At 39.4% G+C, this 21,071-nt stretch overlaps 1 protein-coding gene across 1 annotated transcript in view; it reads right to left on the minus strand.

The window, feature by feature from the left end:
• The window catches only part of TMEM135 (transmembrane protein 135), a gene marked incomplete at both ends in the record, with an annotated part of 183,066 nt that overhangs the window by 124,778 nt on the left and 37,217 nt on the right, over window positions 1–21,071 (minus strand). The window contains one exon of the mRNA XM_080354938.1: window positions 17,926–17,959. Within this exon, the coding sequence (XP_080211064.1) occupies window positions 17,926–17,959 (34 nt within the window). The remainder of the gene's footprint in view (window positions 1–17,925; window positions 17,960–21,071) is intronic.

Below are 21,071 nucleotides of genomic sequence, written 5' to 3' on the forward strand. Positions count from 1 at the left end.
TACTCCTATTACACTTTAAAGAGGAGCAGAACCGCAGACAGTAGTAAACCTGTCAGCACACCCATGATTTATATAGTGCAGTTATAATGATTTTTTCTGTTTTATCCTCTATTCCTTTCCCAATCATTCTTAATATTAAATTCAGCGGAGTGAGGAGTGTTTAATAGCTACAAAGAGTTGAACTGAAATTTTCCTCATAATTCCAACTTCCCTTTGAAAAACAATTGAGTCCAACACTGTATATAAAAAAATGATTCTTCTCCTCACACACACAGTGTTACAACCATTTCATCTGCAGCAACGTATCATGAGAGTCTTCTGCCAGTCTCCCGAACCAGCTCTTATTTTTCACAATATTAGATAAATTGTAAATAGTAAAACTTTGTCTTCTCAGTCTCCTCTTTGCCAGAGCATTCATGACAATAACAATCTCCCCCATGAACTAATGCTGTGCTATAATTGTGTGATCCTCATTTTTGCAGTACCAACCTGAAATTTTGTGGCTGAATTCAAAGAAATAAAAAAGGAGATAGGGAACACAGTACCATGAAAACAGCAATAGCAGGTGGGGGGAGAAATCAGATTCTGTGCTTTAATTTCAGCGTAAAGATGTACACACAACTTCCATATATATTGTTTTTTTATACCTGCAGAACAGGAATATTTGATCAATTCTTCAATCAACCAATCCTGGTATTCTGTTTGTGAGCAATTACTTCCTTTCTTCAGACAAAACTATTTTTCCACAGTTTTCTTCAGCTATCACATCTTACAGTCATATCTTAAAAATCTTCGAGCCTTTCACATTACTATATTAAAAAAATATATCCATACTTAAAATTCTTAAATGGTGTTTTTCACAGAATCACAGAATGTCAGGGATTGGAAGGGACCTCAAAAGCTCATCCAGTCCAACCCCCCTGCCAGAGCAGGAACACCCAGATGAGGTTACACAGGAAGGTGTCCAGGCGGGTTTGAATGTCTGCAGAGAAGGAGACTCCACAACCCCCCTGGGCAGCCTGTTACAGTGTCTGTCACCCTCACTGAGAAGTTTCTTCTCAAATTTAAGTGGAACCTCTTATGTTCCCGTTTGAATCCACTGCCCCTTGTTGGTTGTCACCAAGAAGAGCCTGGGTCCATCCTCCTGACACTCACCCTTTATATATCTGTGAACATTAATGAGGTCACCCCTCAGTCTCCTCCAAACTAAAGAGCCCCAGCTCCCTCAGCCTTTCCTCATATGGGAGATGCTCCACTCCCTTCATCATCTTTGTCGCCCTGCGCTGGACTCTCTCCAGCAGTTCCCTGTCCTAAATTTTAATGGGTTGGCTGGTTTTGGTGGGTTTTTTTGGTTGGTTGGTTTTGTTTAGTTGGTTGGTTTCCTCTTCTTTTTTTTTTCTTTAAGTATTTGAGATAAGCCCACTGAATACAACATCCTTCACCCTTTTTCCTTATTCACACCTTCCATTTTTTTTTTCTCAGCTATCACATAATTCATCAGAAGATTCATATGCTTCCCTTTCTGCTCATTTGCGCTTCTCTACCACCTACCCCACCGCTTACCACCCTGATGACAAAAGGGGGGTGACTCCCAGCTTTGCCTGGTGACAATTTGTAGGGACAAGGGGTGCATCTTCACCACATGTAGTCTGACCACCTCCAGCAGTGCCCACAATCTCTGTCTACATTTGCACCAAGCTGCATCCTTCTGGTTTTACCCAATAAAGCTGCTGTTTAAGACATGAACGTGGACCTTGAGGATCATCATAAGTGCTCACCCGAGCATTTGTCAACATAATCTCAATAGCCAGTCTAAAGATATTTCACAAGACCAAAAAAAAGCCATAGAGGCTGCCAGAGTCCTTGTGTTTGAATGAGATAAATCTCCTCTCATTATTAATTTTGTCAATCAAATAGATATTAAGTCATTATTTAAAAACACTCCAAGAGCTCCCTATGGGTTTACCAAACCTGCGAAGTATTTTTCTCCAAATCACCCCTTCGAGTCACCTGTTCCTACCCATTTTCCTTAAAAATCCAGCAACAAACACTTTAATGGGGTAACATGATGATAAACAAGAAAAGTTTAAGACAAATACACAGAAAACTTGTTGTCATTAACAGAAAAGATCTCTAATCAGGGAGATTTCCTATTTTAAAAACATTATCTTATTTTTCTAATCAACAGGTAATTATCAGTGAAGTAACAGATAAATGAATTCTCTGCATTTAAAATGACAAGTCCAAATTTAAAACAATGTTTTGAACACTTCTGGAAGATAAATAGTAGGCAACTGAGTACCAAACAACAGTAACCGCAGATCAATGTAGAACTATTACATTTGTAGATATTCACTGAAGTGCACTGAAGCCAGTCAAGTGGACTTGGTAAGTTGAAGGGAACACAAGAGCCATCCCTATACTACAAAAAAGCTACATGGTCCTATTGCTGAATGTCGATATGCCCATAGTGTGGGACCCACGTGTATAGATTGCTGACAATTTTGCTTATAGGACAACCCACTTATGCTAAAAATGTGCAATTTTCCCAATTATGTTAAAAATGCAAAACCGGACATAAACTACAGTTCTTGTTTCTTAAGGTACTGCAAAACACAGACTCATTCTCTTCATTTTAGTGCCTAACAGTTCCTTTGGTCTCATGATTTCAGTAAATCTCAAGCAATTCATCGTCTAACTTTTGCTAAAGGTCATGATGCTCACCCACAGGCCGCTATGCTGGCCTTTCTGCTTAACCCAGTGGTGAAATTCCTGTAGCTGTAGTATCACAGTATCACAGTATGTTTGGGATTGGAAGGGACCTCAAAAGATCATCTACTCCAATCCCCCTAATCCTGCTCATAACATCCTTCTGTTTGCAATTTTGGAAAACTTCCACTGTGTAAGCTGAAGGTTTTTCACTCCCCAGAGCTGTGTTTGAGGCTTCCTTCCAACCCCTGTTCCACAGGAGACTGGGTAACAGAAACCAGTTCGACTTTATCTTAAACCACTGCTCAAACTACAGACTGCAGGAACTCCATTCAGTGAAGTCCCCAAAATAATCTTACTAGTCTGACACACTCTTTTAGTCTCCACATGCACAATATACAACCTACATTGAGGTCTTATTCCAAAATGAGAGGTCTTATTCCAAAATTTATCAAAGTAGAAATATCTTCAACTTCTGCTATAATCAGATGAATAAATGAAGTTTAAGCAGGCAGTCACAGAATTCAGTAAAAATCCTACACAGATTTTCTTGGGGAGGTGTCTGAGAGCTTTGTCATTTATGACCATGGCAAAGTTCTCCAGCAAGGTTATTTATTTACATCACTGACTTCCCATTACCTCTCGCTTTGCCTAAGGCCACTCACTTACTGTGATTTGCAAGCGTTAGCAAACAATGCCCATATTCAAGTTCAGTGCATCCATTTTGAGCCAAAATGGTTGATACTGTACGAGTGGAGTCGTGGTCAAGGGGCCAGTCTGTGCAACTTAACGTGCTCAGGAACCTTGTTTAGCTCCCAGCAGCCTTAATGAGGCTGAGATTAAGAGACATGGTGAACATCAAGGTTTAAATGTACAGCAAAAGGGTTATTTGAGAAGTCATTTCTTGGATGGCGTAGAATTTCAGTGTGTTAAAATAAAAGTTGGGACTAAAGATAACGGCATATTTTTATATGGGAGAATGGCCATCATTTGAAAAGCTCCTGCTTGTTAATAAAAACATCCCTACAGACATAAGGACAGAGAAAAACTAGGGAAAAGGCAGTATTTGTGTGAGTATGAATGTGTGTCAGCAAGCAGGGAAGGGTTTTTGTTCTTCCTAAAAAAAATCCTATATAAAAACATCCAAAATAATTAAAATGTTCAAAAATTTGAAGTAAGTACCATTGTTTATAAACTATTTGTAAACGGCTAATTGGACCTGAGCTCACACATGGATGGAGTGTGTATTTCCAATCCATTCTTTCAGATTTTTTGCAGAGTGATTGATGATTAAAACCTTATAATCAACATGCTGAGCTGCAAAACAACACATAAAATTATGTAGATTAAATGCTGAAAACAGAATTTTGTCTCAGGAATCGTGCGAGCAAACTTGACTGAAAGAGGCTGCAGCCACCAGGTCCTTTACCCAAGGTCACTGACACAAACAGGTTTATATAGATGAAAGCAGACATGAAGTGATTAAGTGATTTGCAATTGAAGAAGAGTATAATCATTAACATTTTAAAATATTCAAAGGTGACAAACTATTAAGTTTGATTTTGGAGGAGGGTTAAACATATTCAGCACATTTTTAGTGAAGTTATTTAAAAGTCTTACTGAAACCAACGCTCACAACTTTTTGCAACTCGAGCTATGGTCGATATCCTCAACAAAATCCAGAAACGTTGCGTATTTGCCAATTCATTGACACAAACACGTTCTGTCGACATCATAAATCAGGTATGAAAGCCTGTGGAGGGGTTTCTGTTAGATGGAGATTTGTTACTGAACCAGCCAGGAATTTCAAGGCCAACTCAAAAGCTGCAAACAGGACCTGCCGTGGGCGAGAAGCAGCTCTACAATAACAAGACCTCAACATGACGTAAATCAACAGACCTATGAGCAGTGAGACTCCAGGGCATGGACAGCTCGTGAACATAGATGATATCCAACCAGTGAATGCATTATTGGAGCGTGGATGCGTGATCAGAGAATAGCTGCATATATAAGGAGGCTTGTTGCTGTAATAAATGGCTCTAGCGTGATTCACATTGAAATGGAGTGCAGAGTCCTTTATTCACTCCAACAAACGTCAAGATGCATATGTTTTCAAATTGACAGCACTCAGCCTCTCTTCCCAATTCCCACTTCGGATCATTCTTCTCCCTAGAAATACTGAATGTAGAATTTCCATTTCCAGACTTATTTTTAGGAAGTCTGCAAAAATCTCCCGCAACCCTCAAGACTGAAGAGCAGGAGCTACTGAAGCACTCGGCTGCTTCTGTCACATACAGGTTGCTGAACCATAAAGAAAGTCCCCAAAGAATCACACCACTCACGTTACAAAAACATTCACATTCGCATGGAAATGACCACGTAAGATCAACCTCAAACGATGCAGCTCCTCTGAAATAACCCTATTTAACAGCATATTGTAATTAAGATACAGTAACTGATGTGCTATTGCAATGTCCATAGTGACTAATGGTTTGATTTGCTGTTGTGTGGAAAGGGTAGAAAAGACAAAGAAGGAGATTTGGAAAGACCCCACTGTCATACTGGATTTTTTTTTCCTGTAAAAATGCTCTTAAAGTCAGTGTGTCTCTAAAGACAGAACGGTCTTGGAGACAGGACACTAATTGGGAAGTTTCACATGTAAACAGGGCTCAAACCAACATAAAAAAACTGCCTGCTGGCTTTAGATGTAGCTGCAATAAATCCTTCTCTGTCTTCATTTTCCTCACTTTTACTAGATGTAGTTTGATACCTCAGAATTACTTCCTTCTGCTTTACCAAAAATGATCATAATTCTACATTTGCTTAAACACTGTTTTCTCGTAAGAGCTCAGCTTGGAGAAAGGATTTTTTCTTCCACTTCTCCAACCTCGGGATTGTTTTCAAGCTGACCTGCCTTCCATCCAGACTGACATTTACAGCCTGTGCTAGTTGTTCTCCTCCTCCGCTTTTCTAACCTTATTAGCGGCATAAGGAGCACATCACAGAGACAAGATTTCAAATGAAGTGGCTCCTCCCGAATGCCAAAGCAGTGACTGTTTATACTATTAGAAAGTTTAGTCTCAGCACTGTTTAAAGATCCACGTTCCCGTAACAGCGTCGCATAAAGAACTTAAATGGCCACATGTTGTCTTTCGCCAGTTTACACAAGGTTACAGCTACACCAGCACATCCATTATATCTCATCATAAACATAAGTAAAAATATTTACTTATTTACAATAAGACTTTTGAAATAATTTTTATACATAGCCATCACACTTTCAAACACAAAATATTTCTTCAAAAGGTAGAAGTGGAAATACAACAGCAAGTATTTCAGACTGGTAGAGGTTTCAGTTTGCATCACAGAAACTGTGAAAAAAGAGAAGCTAACTGTAATATTTTCCAAATCAACTCACTTTTGTACAGAAAAAGCTGTTTATAACTTTAAGACAAACTCCAAAACTTTCCATGGAACATGTAAACACATGATTGACTTTAATTTTGACAGCTTGAAGTTTTAAAAGGAGCTAAATTATCTCTGGGCCAAAACTGCTGCTCTGTTCAATTATTATCCTATAAATGATGTCAGGAACAATATCAGACTGGCACTAATATATTAGGAGTGGATATAGGTAATTAAAAGCATGAAGGATTTAATTTCAACTGAAACATGTGGTGCACAGAAAATCAGAATTAAATGTAATATACGATTAATCAGAAACAACACATGCTCATTCCAGTTCTACAGTAAGATTAACGCTGTATTAAAATAAAATTTAAATTTAAAAAAATCACAAACCTGCAGGATGAACTCACACATTGTAAACTGTGTTCCTCCTAGAAATGCTTTCATTCTGCCTATTCTGAAAACAGAATCGAAGCCACCTTCTTCTATAAAATGAAATCAGTACTCCAAGTCTAGTTTTCATAATATTTTATCGATCCCAGAAACCATAATGAAACAGCCTGATAACAACTATAAAGATTCCAAAATTCTGTACATTAAAATTTCCCAGTTTTGTTAAAAGGCAGTAGAGAGACATAGTTGATGTGGGTATTTACAGATTATAGCCAATGCACTCGGCAGTTCCGCTGATCCACAGACCTCTGGATCTCTGACCACACGTAAAAGCCTTTTTGCCCCTTTCCTTTGTGCTCCAACAAGAGCAAGCCGGGTAACTTGTGTGTTCCTGGTAAATGTGGTATCTGACAAAAGGTCATTACAAGTGTTCTCTAAAAGATCAAGAGTTTGCAGAGCACCAGCTCAAGGACATCTTTCCTTTGTTCTTTACGCCTCAGCTTGGCGTTTCATAGAGTAGATACGTTAACAGCCCGTTGTCTCAAACACCGTCACCTTGTGTGCAGAACACCCACACTGACTTCCAAGCTCCAGCAGTGGACTCCAGGATTTGGGGCAAGGGAAGAAGTGACGAGCTGCTGTAGGATTTTACCTTAAAATTTCCCTCCCGCCAGCAGCACAGGAACCCTCAGCCTTGTTCTGAAGCAGCAGTGAAGGTACAAATGGCCAATATTGCAGAAAATGGAAAGAAAAAAAATCCCTTCCTTGTAGAAAATTTCCCATTTCTACACCTACATTATCACATACAGTAACAGAAAGCATTACTTTTGCTTAAGGACCCACCTCACCTTCTTCAGCCCTCAGACTGTGTTTCTCCCAGAGTAAATGCATCTGCCCATCATCTGAAACCTCACAAACCCAGAAGCTGCCAAGTAACAGGGACAGCTGCTGAGGGAGGAAGAGGAGAACACCTGCACTTCTGGAAGGGCTGAGGAGGAAAATGCGACTACCTGACTATGTAAAGATCTAAGAGAAACAAAGTCAACTGCTAAGGTTATTGTCAAGTAGGAAGAGCAGGAAACTCTTGGGCTCAGACCTCTGAAACCCTTTCCAGGAAAAAGGTCCTGCACTTGGGGAGGAATAACCCCAGGCACCAGAACAGGTCAGGGATGGACGTGCTGGAAAGCAGCATTTCAGAGGAGGACTTGGGAGTCCTGGTCAGCAACAGGTTGACCATGAGTCAACAATGTGCCCTTGTGGCCAAGAAGGCCAAAGGTACCTGGGGTGTATTAGGAAGAGTGTGACCAGCAGGCTGAGGAAGGTTGTTGCTCCCCCTCTACTCTACCCTGGTGAGGCCACGTCTGCAGTACTGGGTTCATTTCTGGGCTCCCCAGTTTAAAAAGGACAAAGAACTACTGGAGGGAGTCCAGCAGGGGCCTATGAAGATGATGAGGGGTCTGGAGCATCTTTCTTACGAAAAGAGACTGAGAGATCTGGGTCTGTTCAGCCTGGAGAAGAGAAACTGAGAGGGGATCTCATCAGTGTTTATAAATATCTCAAGGGTGGGTGTCAAGAGGATGGACCAGACTCCTTTCAGTGGTGCCCAATGACAGGATGAGGGGCAACGGGCATAGACTGAAGCACAGGAGGTTCCATCTGAATATGAGGAGAAACTTCTTTACTTTGAGGTGCCAGAGCCTGGAACAGGCTGCCCAGAGAGGCTGTGGAGTCTCCTTCTCTGGAGACATTCAAACCCACCTGGACACCTTCCTGTGTGATCTGCTCTGGTGAAGCTGCTTTAGCAGGTGGGTTGGACTGGATGATCTCCAGAGGTCCCTTCCAACCCAACTATCCTGTGATGTGTCCTGTGATTCTGTGAACTCTCTCCTGACCCATCATTTTGATCTATCAAATCACTGCCCACAGCAATTCCCATAATCAGCAATGCTGTGCACACTACAGATGGGTGCCTGAGAGAGCTCTTGAGAACCTGAAGTTCAGCATTACTTTAATTTCAATTATTAATAACTCATAACTAACTTACTAGATTAATACTAACTAGCAAAGAGTTAACTACAAAAGTCAACTAGCTTCCATTAGCACTTAGCATATTTCTCATATGAAATTCTGCATAAGCTTTATCTGAGAGGTAAATTTCAAAACTGATTTGCAATATTGACATTTTTGCTAATTCTGGAAAGCCAAACTGGTAGTTATTCACTAGAGAAGATCACGTTAAAGGAGCATTAAAGATAAGTATTACATTAAGCTTCTAACGAGATACACTGGAAAGTTCAAAAATGCAAAGCAGCTTTGCATAGAAAACCAGAGACAAAGTATGAAATGTTTTCTCTGACTCTTGCCAAACGTCCTGCTCTGGAGTGATGGATGAGGTTTCCTGAGGCAAAGATGCCAAAGCCAATTAGCCATGTCAATCCACCAGAAGACCAGCTGCCAGGATCTAACTTTATTATTGTATTACTTAAAAGTGAAGACATCAGCAATGTTTAAGTTCACATGACTCCTGATTTTAAAACCTGCCTTATAGAGATTCAGGGTGGGGGTAGTGACAATGACTTCAAGTTTCAACTTTTTAAGATCATCATAGAGTGCCATGAATTATCCATAATTTGATTATGTAAAGTATTCTGTTAATCAAATTAGTCTACATTATGTTCTATTCAAAAGAAAGTAAGACTTCAGCTTCTTTCCCTCCTCATACGAGTTTTATGTAATGTTTATATGTAAAAGTAGCAATTTATTTCAATATTGCCTGTTTCTGTTGCCCAACTGCCTATCCCACAGAACATGATATGTGTAAAGTATATAGCTTACCCACTTATGGCATCTCATTCTGAATTCCAAAATAAAATTTTTGGAAAGTATCTTGAGCATTTATCGACTAGAGTAAAATATGCCCAAGTCTTTGATTATTTGAGAACATCTGCACTTAATTTCTAAGCAAGGAGTTTGGAAATGCTGATCACACAATACACTTCCCTGCACAGTCACAATAAACTCAATGACTCTGTGAAAAGGTGATTGATTTTTTTCTGCTTAGGTGCCCGTGGAATAGATCTGAACATCACCAGCAGGCATTCAAATCCACCCACTTCTTCTGAATAACTTCCATATCCTCCAAACTACTCAGAAAAATTTGCCTCAAGTAGCGTACATTAACTTTATTAACATCTTGACATAAACCATTCTGGCTTTTTGCTGCTACTACATTAACACCTCCTCCTCCTTTACTGCTCCAGTACACAACTGGCATATGGCACTAACAGCAGCTGTTCTCGAACTGCTCTGCACCCTGGGGATGCTGCAAGAATGAGACTAAAGCACAAGTATGAGAAGGTTAACTACACTTACAAGTCTGCCAAGAAGAGAAAATGAGCTTTCTTTTCCACATTCTTCTTCAAAACTGGGGTTAGTTTTAATTATTTCCAAGCTGAAAGGCTTCTTTATTATTATTTCTGCATATACATACCTAATTATTAAACAAAAAGCACTAGAAGAGCTTAAAATTAATAAAACATCGTTCTCAATTATTGATTCTATCTGTGAGAGAGCAAACCGAATGAGAAAGAGATCAGAATGAGTAACAAGTATATTCTAGTTATGCAGATCTTTGAATCCGTAAGCCGCCTTGTTTCATTATTTTTTCCTTCCTTTGAGATGTTTCTGAAAGACAACCACATATTTTGAGACTTTGTTTTGCAAAATAATCTAAGTGCCATGAGTACTGGAGAATGTTATGCTCCATCTCCATTTCATTATGGAGTATTAAAGAGAGCCTATTGAAATCATATTAAAAATAAAAATCAAAAACAAACACCACATTCCTCACTCAAGCACATTGTCTTCGAGTCTAAACTAAGGTGTTTTTACCTCTCTTCTTTGAGATTTGCTCTTTAGAATCTAAAGGATAAAAATCCATGAATCTTGCTGCTTCTTCCCAAGTTTGGTAAACCAAATTACAATCAGGTCCTCTGTCATTGTCAAAAAGTGCATTTGTGAACGCTGACTGCCCGAGCTGTGACACCGGCTGTACCCCCAGTGTCACTCGGAGGACGAGGGGCTGACCCTGCCTGGCTCTGAACCACGAGACGCAGCAACTGATGTGAAGGTCGTAGAATAACTGTTGGACAAGCTCCATCTGAGCACGCCTTCTGTGAAATGGAAAAGATGCGAGTTGTTTTCTACCTCATTTTTCCACTAAGGTCCAGGCAGTAAAGAAGCAGAAGCTAAGGAACAGGCTCTCCTAATTCCAGAAGATGAAACAGCAGAAAAACACCATTCCACAACAAAATGCAGGACTCATCAAGTGAAGCAGAAACAAACAAACCTTCACAAAATCTCAGGTTACAATGTGGGGCAAAACAGTAACAAAAATGTCACTATTAGAAGTGGGGATACAGGACTCTCAGCTGAGCAGATACCAGAGAAGAGTGACCTCTTGTTAGTGCTAAAATTAAAGGCTTCACTTGTGACAGAAGTTCAAAAATTACCAACTGCAGCCAGTGACAAGACATCAGCTGAGGCAGTTTGTGCGTGTGACAGCAGAAACGTTGCCATCCGTGAGTCCTTCAGACTTCTTTCTAGACAGTACCAAATTCTGTCCTTTTTGCTCATCCCTTACCCAGGCTGTGAAGGCAGATACTGCCCCAGGGAGATCAATATTTCACTTCGGAACACTGTCCCAACTTCAGGTTTTTTCTTCCACGAGGCAGGAATTACTTTACGATCCTAAGTTGCAGCTCAGTGTGGTTCCCAATAAGGAAAACCCAAGAGCTTCCTTGGGACCCTTCGAACAGGAACATTTTCCTCTAAGTTAACCAGGAGCTCAGAAGCAGAATATCATAGAATCACAGAATCATTTAGGTTGCAAAAGATCCTTAAGATCATTAAGTTCAAATGTAAACTCAACACTACCAAGTCCACCACTAAACCACGTCCCTAAGAACCTTGTCTATGTGTCTTTTAAACCCCTCCAGGGATGGTGACTCCACCACTGCCCTGTTCCAATGCCTGACAACCCTTTCCAGGAAGAATCTTTTCCTAATATCCAATCTAAACCAAGTATTAAAGTACTTGTGCTGTTCTAACAATAACTTATAAAAAGGAAAAACTGAGAAGACTTCCCTGTTCTAACGTTGATGCTAGCCTGGTACTTAAGATATTTTGCCTGCAACGAGGAACTAAGCTGCCACCGCAGTAAAGGGGTGCGGGTAACTGTGACAAAGCAAGGACGAGCTGGTGGCAGAAGGACACCAGCATCCTGGGAGACAAGTGTCTCAGCCCTTTGCTGATGCACTTTCAGCTACAGAGATTCCCTCTGAAACGTTAGAAAACTAAAAGAACTCCAGGTATTGCTATCTCAGCTAATACACTAACAGGACAGGCGAGCTCCCCATCCCAGCAGTCCTTGTGCAGTGCAAATACTGGGAATCACATGAAAGCACACAATAAGATTTAAGTTCTCTAAAAAGAAAAGGGAGGAGTGGTCAAATCCATTTTACTGGAATCCAGCATTTCTAACAACTTTAAAATACGTATTGGGTGAAAGTAAATGCACCTGCCCTCCTTCATTCTGGATTGTCTCCATCTTTTGACTAAAACTGAATTGTTCCCTATGGAGAAGTAAATGAGTGGATCGGTGCCTGGTTTATAAGATGTCAGTTTAATTAAGTATAAACAGAAAGTATTTTCTTGTGTTACAATAAATAAACTGTGTAACCCAATATAATGGTTTGCCAAAACAAACGGGACATGTTAAATACCTATTATTTCACAGAATTATCACTGAAAAAGTGACAATCATGAACTTTAGTTTAAAAGATATTACTGAATAGGTACATAATGTTTTATAAAAACACTAGGTGAAAATTTCTCAGAGTTGCAAGCTATGCAAATGACAGAAACATCATTTTATGGTCAAACAGCATGTTACTCAAAAAAAAACCACCAAAAAACTTTCAACCTGTATTATTCAGAGTATTGTCTCACACTTAATTGCAACCAGCATAAGGTATTTCTTGAAACACCCATAACAACTCAGACACATTGGTAATTTTGTACAGAAAGCCCTTGATAAACTGGTGAGAAAAATCACTCACGAGTGTTCAGAATTAGAGCACTTCTTGTGTATAATAGTACCAGTTCGCCTCTAGCAATAACTTCAGAAATAGAGGATCAGCAGAAGGACAGCTTAAAAGCTGATTTCTGTTGTTGCTTTTTCTCTCGCCATAGCAAGTCCCACTCTTCTTTCTTTCATCCCTCCATGTATCACACCCAAAAAGCATGAAACAACAAATTCGGTGCATATGGAAAGTGATATTGGGGCCCCTGGCCTCAAACATTCGAACCATGTTTTATATTGTGCCATATTGCTGTCAAGCTTGGCATCTTCTTCACTGTCTACATGCGCCCTATATCTTAATTTAGGCTAATGGCTCTGATTTTCTTAAAATATTACAAAGCAGAAAGATTTAGTGATATTTTTTGAATCATTATGACTTTCATCTTGTAAAAAAAAATGTATACATATCTGGAGTTAAGCTGACCAAAGAGCACTGGATACTCATTTCTCCATTAGATCCAGTGGGATTTCTTTTTGAAGTCTGTGCTCCAGCATTTTTACATGCTCCAGGACCAAATGTTTCAAGCTTTAAAGAGCACAACTTACATGCAGCAATCACATCAACTGGCTGGAATAAACAAAGTTTCAGTCAAAATGAACCCAGATTTAGTCCATTTGTGCAACTGAAAAGCAATTCAACTGTGAAACCGCTTGGGCTACTTTAAAACTGGAAGAACCTGAGTGCTCAGCTATATTACTTGTGTGCTACCATATGCAGAAGCAGAGCATCACCGCTGGAAAGCCTTTGATCAGTCTGACAGTATTTTTAGTATCTCTTACCATTTCTTAATTGGATTTGAAATATAAATGAAAAAGTATTTCTGAAATAGCAGAGAGAGGAAAGGAAAGGAGTTGGTATGTCTGAAAGAAACAGCAATGAGGGCGGCAGGTTCTCAGCTCCATCATTAGCTGATACAGTGAACTCAGACACAGCAGCTCTCAGGGGTTTTCCAAAAAACATCACAAGTTTGGATGTATCAAATTTTGAAGGTGCTCCCTTATTGCTCTCTCCTTTCTACTCCTGACTGTCTTCTCAGCGTTCCTCTTCATTATCACCCATCTTTAAGGTACAATCACGGCACTGCACTGCAGCTGGGAAGATGCCCCCTTCCTTCCATACTTTGCTTTCATGCTGGGATGACAAGGATGGTGATGTATTTTTTACTTTAAAACAGTATCTCTTCCTCTGTGTATGAGGACCTGTGTATAGTATTTCATAAACAGCAGACGCACTGATGACCTAACATCAGTACAGTAGTAAATAAAACACAGGATATTCATATTTCCACGTAAAACTTATCCAGATGCAATTGCTGACAATGATTTCTCCAACTCCCATACCCAGGACTTCAGTGACACCCTGTGTCTCTCTTTCTGGGCTCTTGCTAAATTTCTCTTCATATTAATTGCAATGAAATTCATCCTTTCCCCTCAAACCCATCATTTTCTTTACCATCTGCTCACTGCTTCAACTGGAACAGACTCTACATTTTCTCACGTTTCTTCCGCTCATTACACCTCTAACACTCCCGTAAAACAATTCCCATCGCACCAGCCCATCTCCAGTCCCTTCATGTCTCTGGCCACAATAAATTTGCATTTCTCATCTTTACCTTGTACTTCTCTTCCTCCTTTTCTTCCTCTCTTTCTTGTCTTATTTTTCAGATTTACACCTTTCCACTCACTAACACTGTCTCTATAGCTGAGCCTCTTCCTCCCAGCACCCACAAGAACTAGTCCTCAACAGCACCACTCTGCCTTTTGCATTCAGCTGCCTTATCTTATGCTTGAGCTTCACATATTTAATCACTCACTCAAGAGCAACCTGTTAATATTAACATTTCCAAATCCCTAAGTACAACAAGATACATTAGAAGTCATAGCACAACATGAAGAAAACCTTTGATACAGCGATGCACAGTTTGAGCGTAGAACACAGCATGTAAAGAAACCCCCTTTTTTTCTCCCATTTTGTATTTAAGCATATGCTAGGATAGCTCCCTCTTTGGTGCAGCACTTCAATGACAACACATCAGTTATTCTAAATTTTTGTTTCTGTTTTAATAGCAAATTGGCTGTAGTTCAGATCAGTCTCTTCCTATCCTGCACACTGAATGCAGCCTTCATTTGTTTTGCTTGCAACACACACAAAAAAATCCTAATCCAAAAACATGGTTTCTTCAGCTTAAAAGCAACAACTCAACTGTTGAGCTGTTCACAATGAAGAATGCCACAACCGTTTTGAAACAGAAGAGCTGCACATCTTTCTCATGGGTAGTCATTAATATCATCCACTTTTCCAGATAAAAATAACTGAAGAGATTACATTTCACTTTCCACCTTTTGTTGGAATCTTGGGGTTCCTTTTGATCTCATGTTATCCATGAAGGATCATCTTATATGTTCACTATGAACGCATCTCTTACAATCCTAGGAATCTCTTGACTTTAACTGGTGCAATCCAAAGCAGAACATGAAAGGCTCTGTGGTTCCGTGTGGTTCACAGCACCAACTACTGCTACTCTGCTCTGGGGAAATACAGAAACATCAGGTCTCAGACTGTAACGAGTCAAAAATTTCCAAACCCACGTGCTCAACAATGTTCAGGCTCATGTATAGTAATTTACTTCTAAAAACTTCGACTGAGTCAGAAGCTCAGAAGTTGATTTTAGACTCTGCATATCCAAACTAAAGATCCTTCACTTCTATACTTATTTCTAGTTCTTATCTTTAAAAAGAAAAAACTAAGTAAAATCCAAGCCCTGAAGTGTATTGCTGTACAGTTTCAATTTAACAGAAAGCATTTTTATTCAGTTTTTTTCCATAGAACATATATAACCTAAACAATTTATTTTTAATCTGTCATTTTATTGTATAAGCAGCAAGGAAATGCAACTGGGGATATCAAGCTCCCATAAATCTATAGTCACTGACTTACTCAAAATTATCCAGGACATTTATTCATATGTTTCTAGTAGCTCCAGATTAGAAAGCAATGTCACCTTTAGCACCGAGTCCTCATACTCATTGCCTTTCGTGTTGCATTTCACTCAATGAACTGAGAAACAGCAGCGACGCAAACAGACTTTAACACACCTTTCCCCTTTTCACTAAATGAACTCATCTCTGAGGACCAATTGTCACACATTGCCAACAGGACAACAGAAATGATATTTTCTGATTTAAATATCCTAATATGGCTATAAAGATTCACCGCAGCAACAGTCACAATAACTGCTTATAATAACCAATAAACCTAATTACAATTACCTCCTGTCTGACTGGGCAACGCACACCTGAAGAATCACACAAAAAGCCTCAGTTATTATTGCTCGGGGTCCAAAACATTGTTTAGCAAAACATGAAATAAAGCAAAGGAATATATTTACTTCAATGAATAACTTAATAGGTCCTAGTTCTACAGAACCAAGAAACGCAGTGTAATTTCACCATCTAGCTGCCATCGCTAGTGATTAAAATTTGGCAGCTTTCAGAATGAGGCAATTTAAAGATGACATAAATGTTTTAAAGGCATAGTAAACTTATAAGTGAATCTTATCAAAGCATATAAAGCTCTACAACAAAGACAAGCAACACAAACAGGGAAACATTTACAGAGATTCTAGTAAGTACGTCGTGATCAAGGACAGTTTACGAAGCAGACCCTGGTAGCCCCGAGTTCACCATGAATGTGTGACCAAAATAAACCATTATGCTGAAGAGAACACCCACTGCATCGAATGGCTTCAATAAAATGTAACCAACTCAGATGGCTTTATTGGTAACACCGGCCAACCTGATGTGAACTGTTTGACACCACAGCTTCCTCAGAACTGGGGCCCTCAGAGGTGATGCTATTTAGGCTCAGCTATTTCCCTCTCCTCTTGCAAAGCCCATCCCAAATGAACAATGACGTGCACAACTCCTTATCACCATTGTTATAACCTGTGTTCCCTCAATGAGGAGTTTCTAAGCCGCTGCTCTTCTGAATTCAAGGAAAATGTCAAACTTTGCAAGGTTAACAAATCCTTGTGGGAATCCAACTTTGTTCCCATGTGTTCTTGAGGGTCTGAAAATTTCATTAATTAAATTTCAATAAAGGGATTTGCCTTCTTTTCAAATTATGAAAAAAACTTTAAAAAGAAAAGAAACCGTAAAGGATACTGTATGAGCCACCCGAGTCAAGCAGCTATAAAAGTTAAAATGATACTTAAGAGGAATAAAATTAATGGCAAGAACTAATTTACTCTCTTCTGAAGCCTATACGATCCACTAGTGAGTCTGCTTGTAATGACAGGTAGTGTATGAATACAGAATAACTCAAGAAACAATTTCTGCCTAAAATAAATTGGTAAACACCAGAATTCAAGAGATAAATCTATAATGGGTTTGGCAAGTGCATGTAGGGATTTTCCAGTATACCTACCTGCTAGCAACCATATGATGACACCTCCTTCTAAAGCCCCAATCCCAAAAGCGTAAGCATTACAAGAGTCACCGTGAATGACTCTATAAGGATGGAAGAGGTGGTATCAATTTTATCACCCAGCCTGTGCTGCAACACATGGCTTTTGTCTCAGCACTTTTACTCAAGAAACTTCTCATCGAAGAGTTTTGTGCTTGAGGCCACAGCACATAGTTACAATTGTCTGGAACACAACTCGGGTTGTTTCCGTGACCTTACACAACTCAAACTTTATAAAAACCTTGGGTAATTCTTTTAGCATAATAAAATCGGTTCTAAAGGAGAACAATCATGTAACAGAAGTATTATGTATTTAGAAAAAGTTACTGCACAAAGCATCATTTAGGCAAATTCACTACTGTTATGTATTTGAGATTTTGAGATTTTAATCTATACAACCACGTGGTAAAAATGTTTGCATGTGCAATATTTCATATCAGTTTGAAAAACAAGTAATCACAAAACTAAAGTATATGGTGTTGGATTACTCATCTGCAAAATAATGAACATTAGAGGTACCAGATGCCATTCTACTATGATATAAAACTACCCATTTTCCTGGGGCTATGATACAAGAAATTTCAAGCATAGCACAAAGAAATACATTTCAGCCTCTACTTTACAACTACTTCTAAAACATCAATACTCACAATTTGCTCTTAATAATTTTATTTACCTAATAACACAATTCATAATGAAAAAATCCTGGAAGCATTTAAAAGGTAAGGAATCTCAGCATCAGTTTTAAACAAGATACATTTCCCCTGGATCTTACATATTTTTATTATTGAAATAAACAACTACTTACTTGATTGGCCATATAAATTGTGAGGAGTCCTCTCCTATAAATAGAAATGATAAGATTAATTAATGAATTAAACATTTTTTGCACACTGAAGAAAAACACTTTAAGTGTTAAGAAGATTTTGTTAAAGAAGGGAGTTTGAAAATCAGATTATTGATGGAGGATTAATCATTATCACTCTATAGAAAAATAAGCATGAAACCAAAAACAGCACCTTGATAGCAGAGTATCCAAACTGGTAAGGAATTACATGAACCAAGTTATGTATAGTAACTCATTCCAGCACAAGTCCTGCAGCCTTCACGAAGGGGCAAAGCACCGTGAGTTACACAGCGCTTATCACAAAATCAAAGCTTACACACGAGCTGGTAACAAAGCACACAAACCACGGCCAGAGCCCAAGTTACAATGTGAATTTACAGAAAAAATGCTTCTGCTTACGTTGTCACAAAAAGTGTTTACTACTGAGGTCGCTGATGCAGAAATCTCGGCCCTGCCTTTTCTAGTTGAGTCACAACACCATCAGTGCCCTGGCACAGGTGCCAACATTTTCTCCTCTAACCTTTACCTCATTTTTTCTTCTCGTTTCTCCCCTGTATTTTCCGATCTGTCTCTATGGCTCAGCCCACAGCTCACATTGCTATTTACAGAGGAAAAGCACAAATTCCAGCTCACGTTCTTACACTTTTACACAAGACCAAAGCTGAACTGACCATGTAGACGCGAGCTGCTCCAGCAATGGACTGTATTAGTCACCACTGTCAGAGCCAGATGAAAAACAAATAGTTATTTTCTGCACATAATTCACAAGCCACCATCAGCCTTGAGAAAGTGGAAAACTCCCTGTGGATTCGCTTTGCCCTCATTCCTTCCTCATCTTCTTCAAAGATGAGCTTAGAGACCATGGCCAAAGGCTGGAAAACTCAGCTTCAGTGTTTCTTACTAAAAGGCTATTCCTAACTTCTTGATTTTACTGTCAGCCTTGTAGTATTTGGGATTTTTCTGATTTCCCCACTGCTGTTGCACACAAAACTTTAAAACAACACAAAACACCTCACATGTTTACCCAATAAAGTTTCTCGTTATGGAACTGAGTTTATAACCTGATCTTATCTTTGTCTTCACATCATTCCAGATTTTTTTGTATTGCTACTACATGAATAACAGAAGGTCCAGCCCAGGCTTGCATGTTCCATTTTCTCATGAGACTTTAGATTTTCAAGCATTCATGGAGTGCTTAAGCGAACAAGATGTTAACTGAACATATCTTGCTATCACACCAGTTGAAGAAGCAAATAAAATACAATCACAGGTAGCAGGAAACAGATAAATTCCTATTGCATAGTTCCCGAGCTTCAACCATCTGAAAAACAGTTTCAGTATTTTCTGATTCCATATTTAGGTGTTTATAACTTCGTGAAGCTGCGCATCAAGATATTTCAGAGCAGATACCAAAGTTACAGGGACATATTCCGTTTAGATCTTCAGTGCTTTCACATCACATTGCATTTCCATGAACCACCCTGAGTTCCACACGTTGCTCTCTATTCACAGGTAAGATTTAAATTTGGCTTAATTTCAAAGCTTTAGAATCAGTTTCTTTGGGTTTACGTTTGTTTTAAAAGCAGAGTTATGAATCTGCTCTTTGTGTAACTTCTCCACCTTGTACCACTCTGTGCCAGGTATTAGAAATAAGACTCCAGCATAGAAACCTAAGAAAAAAAGCCAGAACCTAAAGATTTGGTGAGGATGAGGCACATAAACAAAAAGACTACAGGGAATGGGGTCTGTAAACGTTAAAGCAAAGAGACCTCTGCAAAGTATAATAAAGCATCGGAATAGTGTGTTATGTTTCTGACCAGGAAGGGGTTAAAATTCACCTCATGTAATAGATGAATTCAACTCTCAAGCTGGTCTGCAAACAATCACTCAGTCTTTCAGCTGATTAGCTCAGATGATAAAATAATATTGGTGTCTTGACCCTCCCGATTACCAAATTGGCAGCTACCACAGTTCTGTGTACTGTAAATTTTATTCTAATTTGTTCTCGTGGGGGAAAATAGTGGATATTTCACATTTCTTGGATTATTTTTTTTACCCCTATAACAGTATTAAAAGTTTAGGGTAAATATCCAAACCCTCAGCTGTTTGGAAACACAGAATTAAATGACCCACGAGAGGTAACCTGGTAACTCAATACACTTGGAGTATTCTGGAAAACATCAGAACTTCAGCAACATCCCACAGCAACACACTTACCTGCAATATGTAACCAGGCACTGAGTGACAGACACAGCTTTAAGAGTACAGTGTATGCATTCACTATTGTATTACACGCAGTGCGCGCAAAACAGATGACTATTGTATATGCATGTTATTTACTTGGTAGATTCTCCCCTTTGGTCTCTGTGTCACAGGGGAAGGGTCTTTTTGCTTCTCCTGCGATGTCTTTTGGAAAAGGGGCTACAGAAGGGAAAGGAAAGAACTCAGAAGCTGCAGTGCAGCTGCAGCGAGATGGATGCGAGAAGTAGGTGGCTGGGAGGAGGGAAAATGTGCAGACAATGAATGTGCACAAACAAGTGACTTCTGGAGGTGAAATTACAACAAGCTGCCAGCTGACATCACCTGAAAGTGCCTGCAGCAACAAGTCATGCCTACCTGCTACTGGAAAGCCCTAACTCCATGCAGAAATAGACAACTTTCCCCAAATTCATTCTGTGACTGTTTTAAAAATAGATAGTCCCATATTTCAGGGGAAAAAGAAAAGGACTGTGCACAGCCTAACCCTGAGCTCGACTGTTAACATGTTAAAATGTTGGTGAAAGTTCAGAAAATGTTGCAGTATTTTGTAATGATGACAGCTGATGGAAAACAGGACAGAAAGAGCGAGGTTGGCCAAGCAAAAGGGTCACTGATACAACCCAAGGACCGTATTAAAACTGCAGAAAATATAATTGGGAAGTGGTATTACAACAGCAGGAAAGAAGCAACAAAAACAATTAGTCGGCCATGTCTAACCACCTGCTCTAAGGAAGTTTAAATGTACTAACAAACACCTCACATTTCGTGCCCAGAACCCACGAATCAGCATTGATGCACATCAGCAGGAGGTGGCACCAGTGATGGTCAGGCCAGGTCACTATGGGACC

The sequence above is a fragment of the Nesoenas mayeri genome (assembly GCF_963082525.1).
Source record: "Nesoenas mayeri genome assembly, chromosome: 1".
In the NCBI taxonomy this organism is placed as follows: Eukaryota; Metazoa; Chordata; class Aves; order Columbiformes; family Columbidae; genus Nesoenas; species Nesoenas mayeri.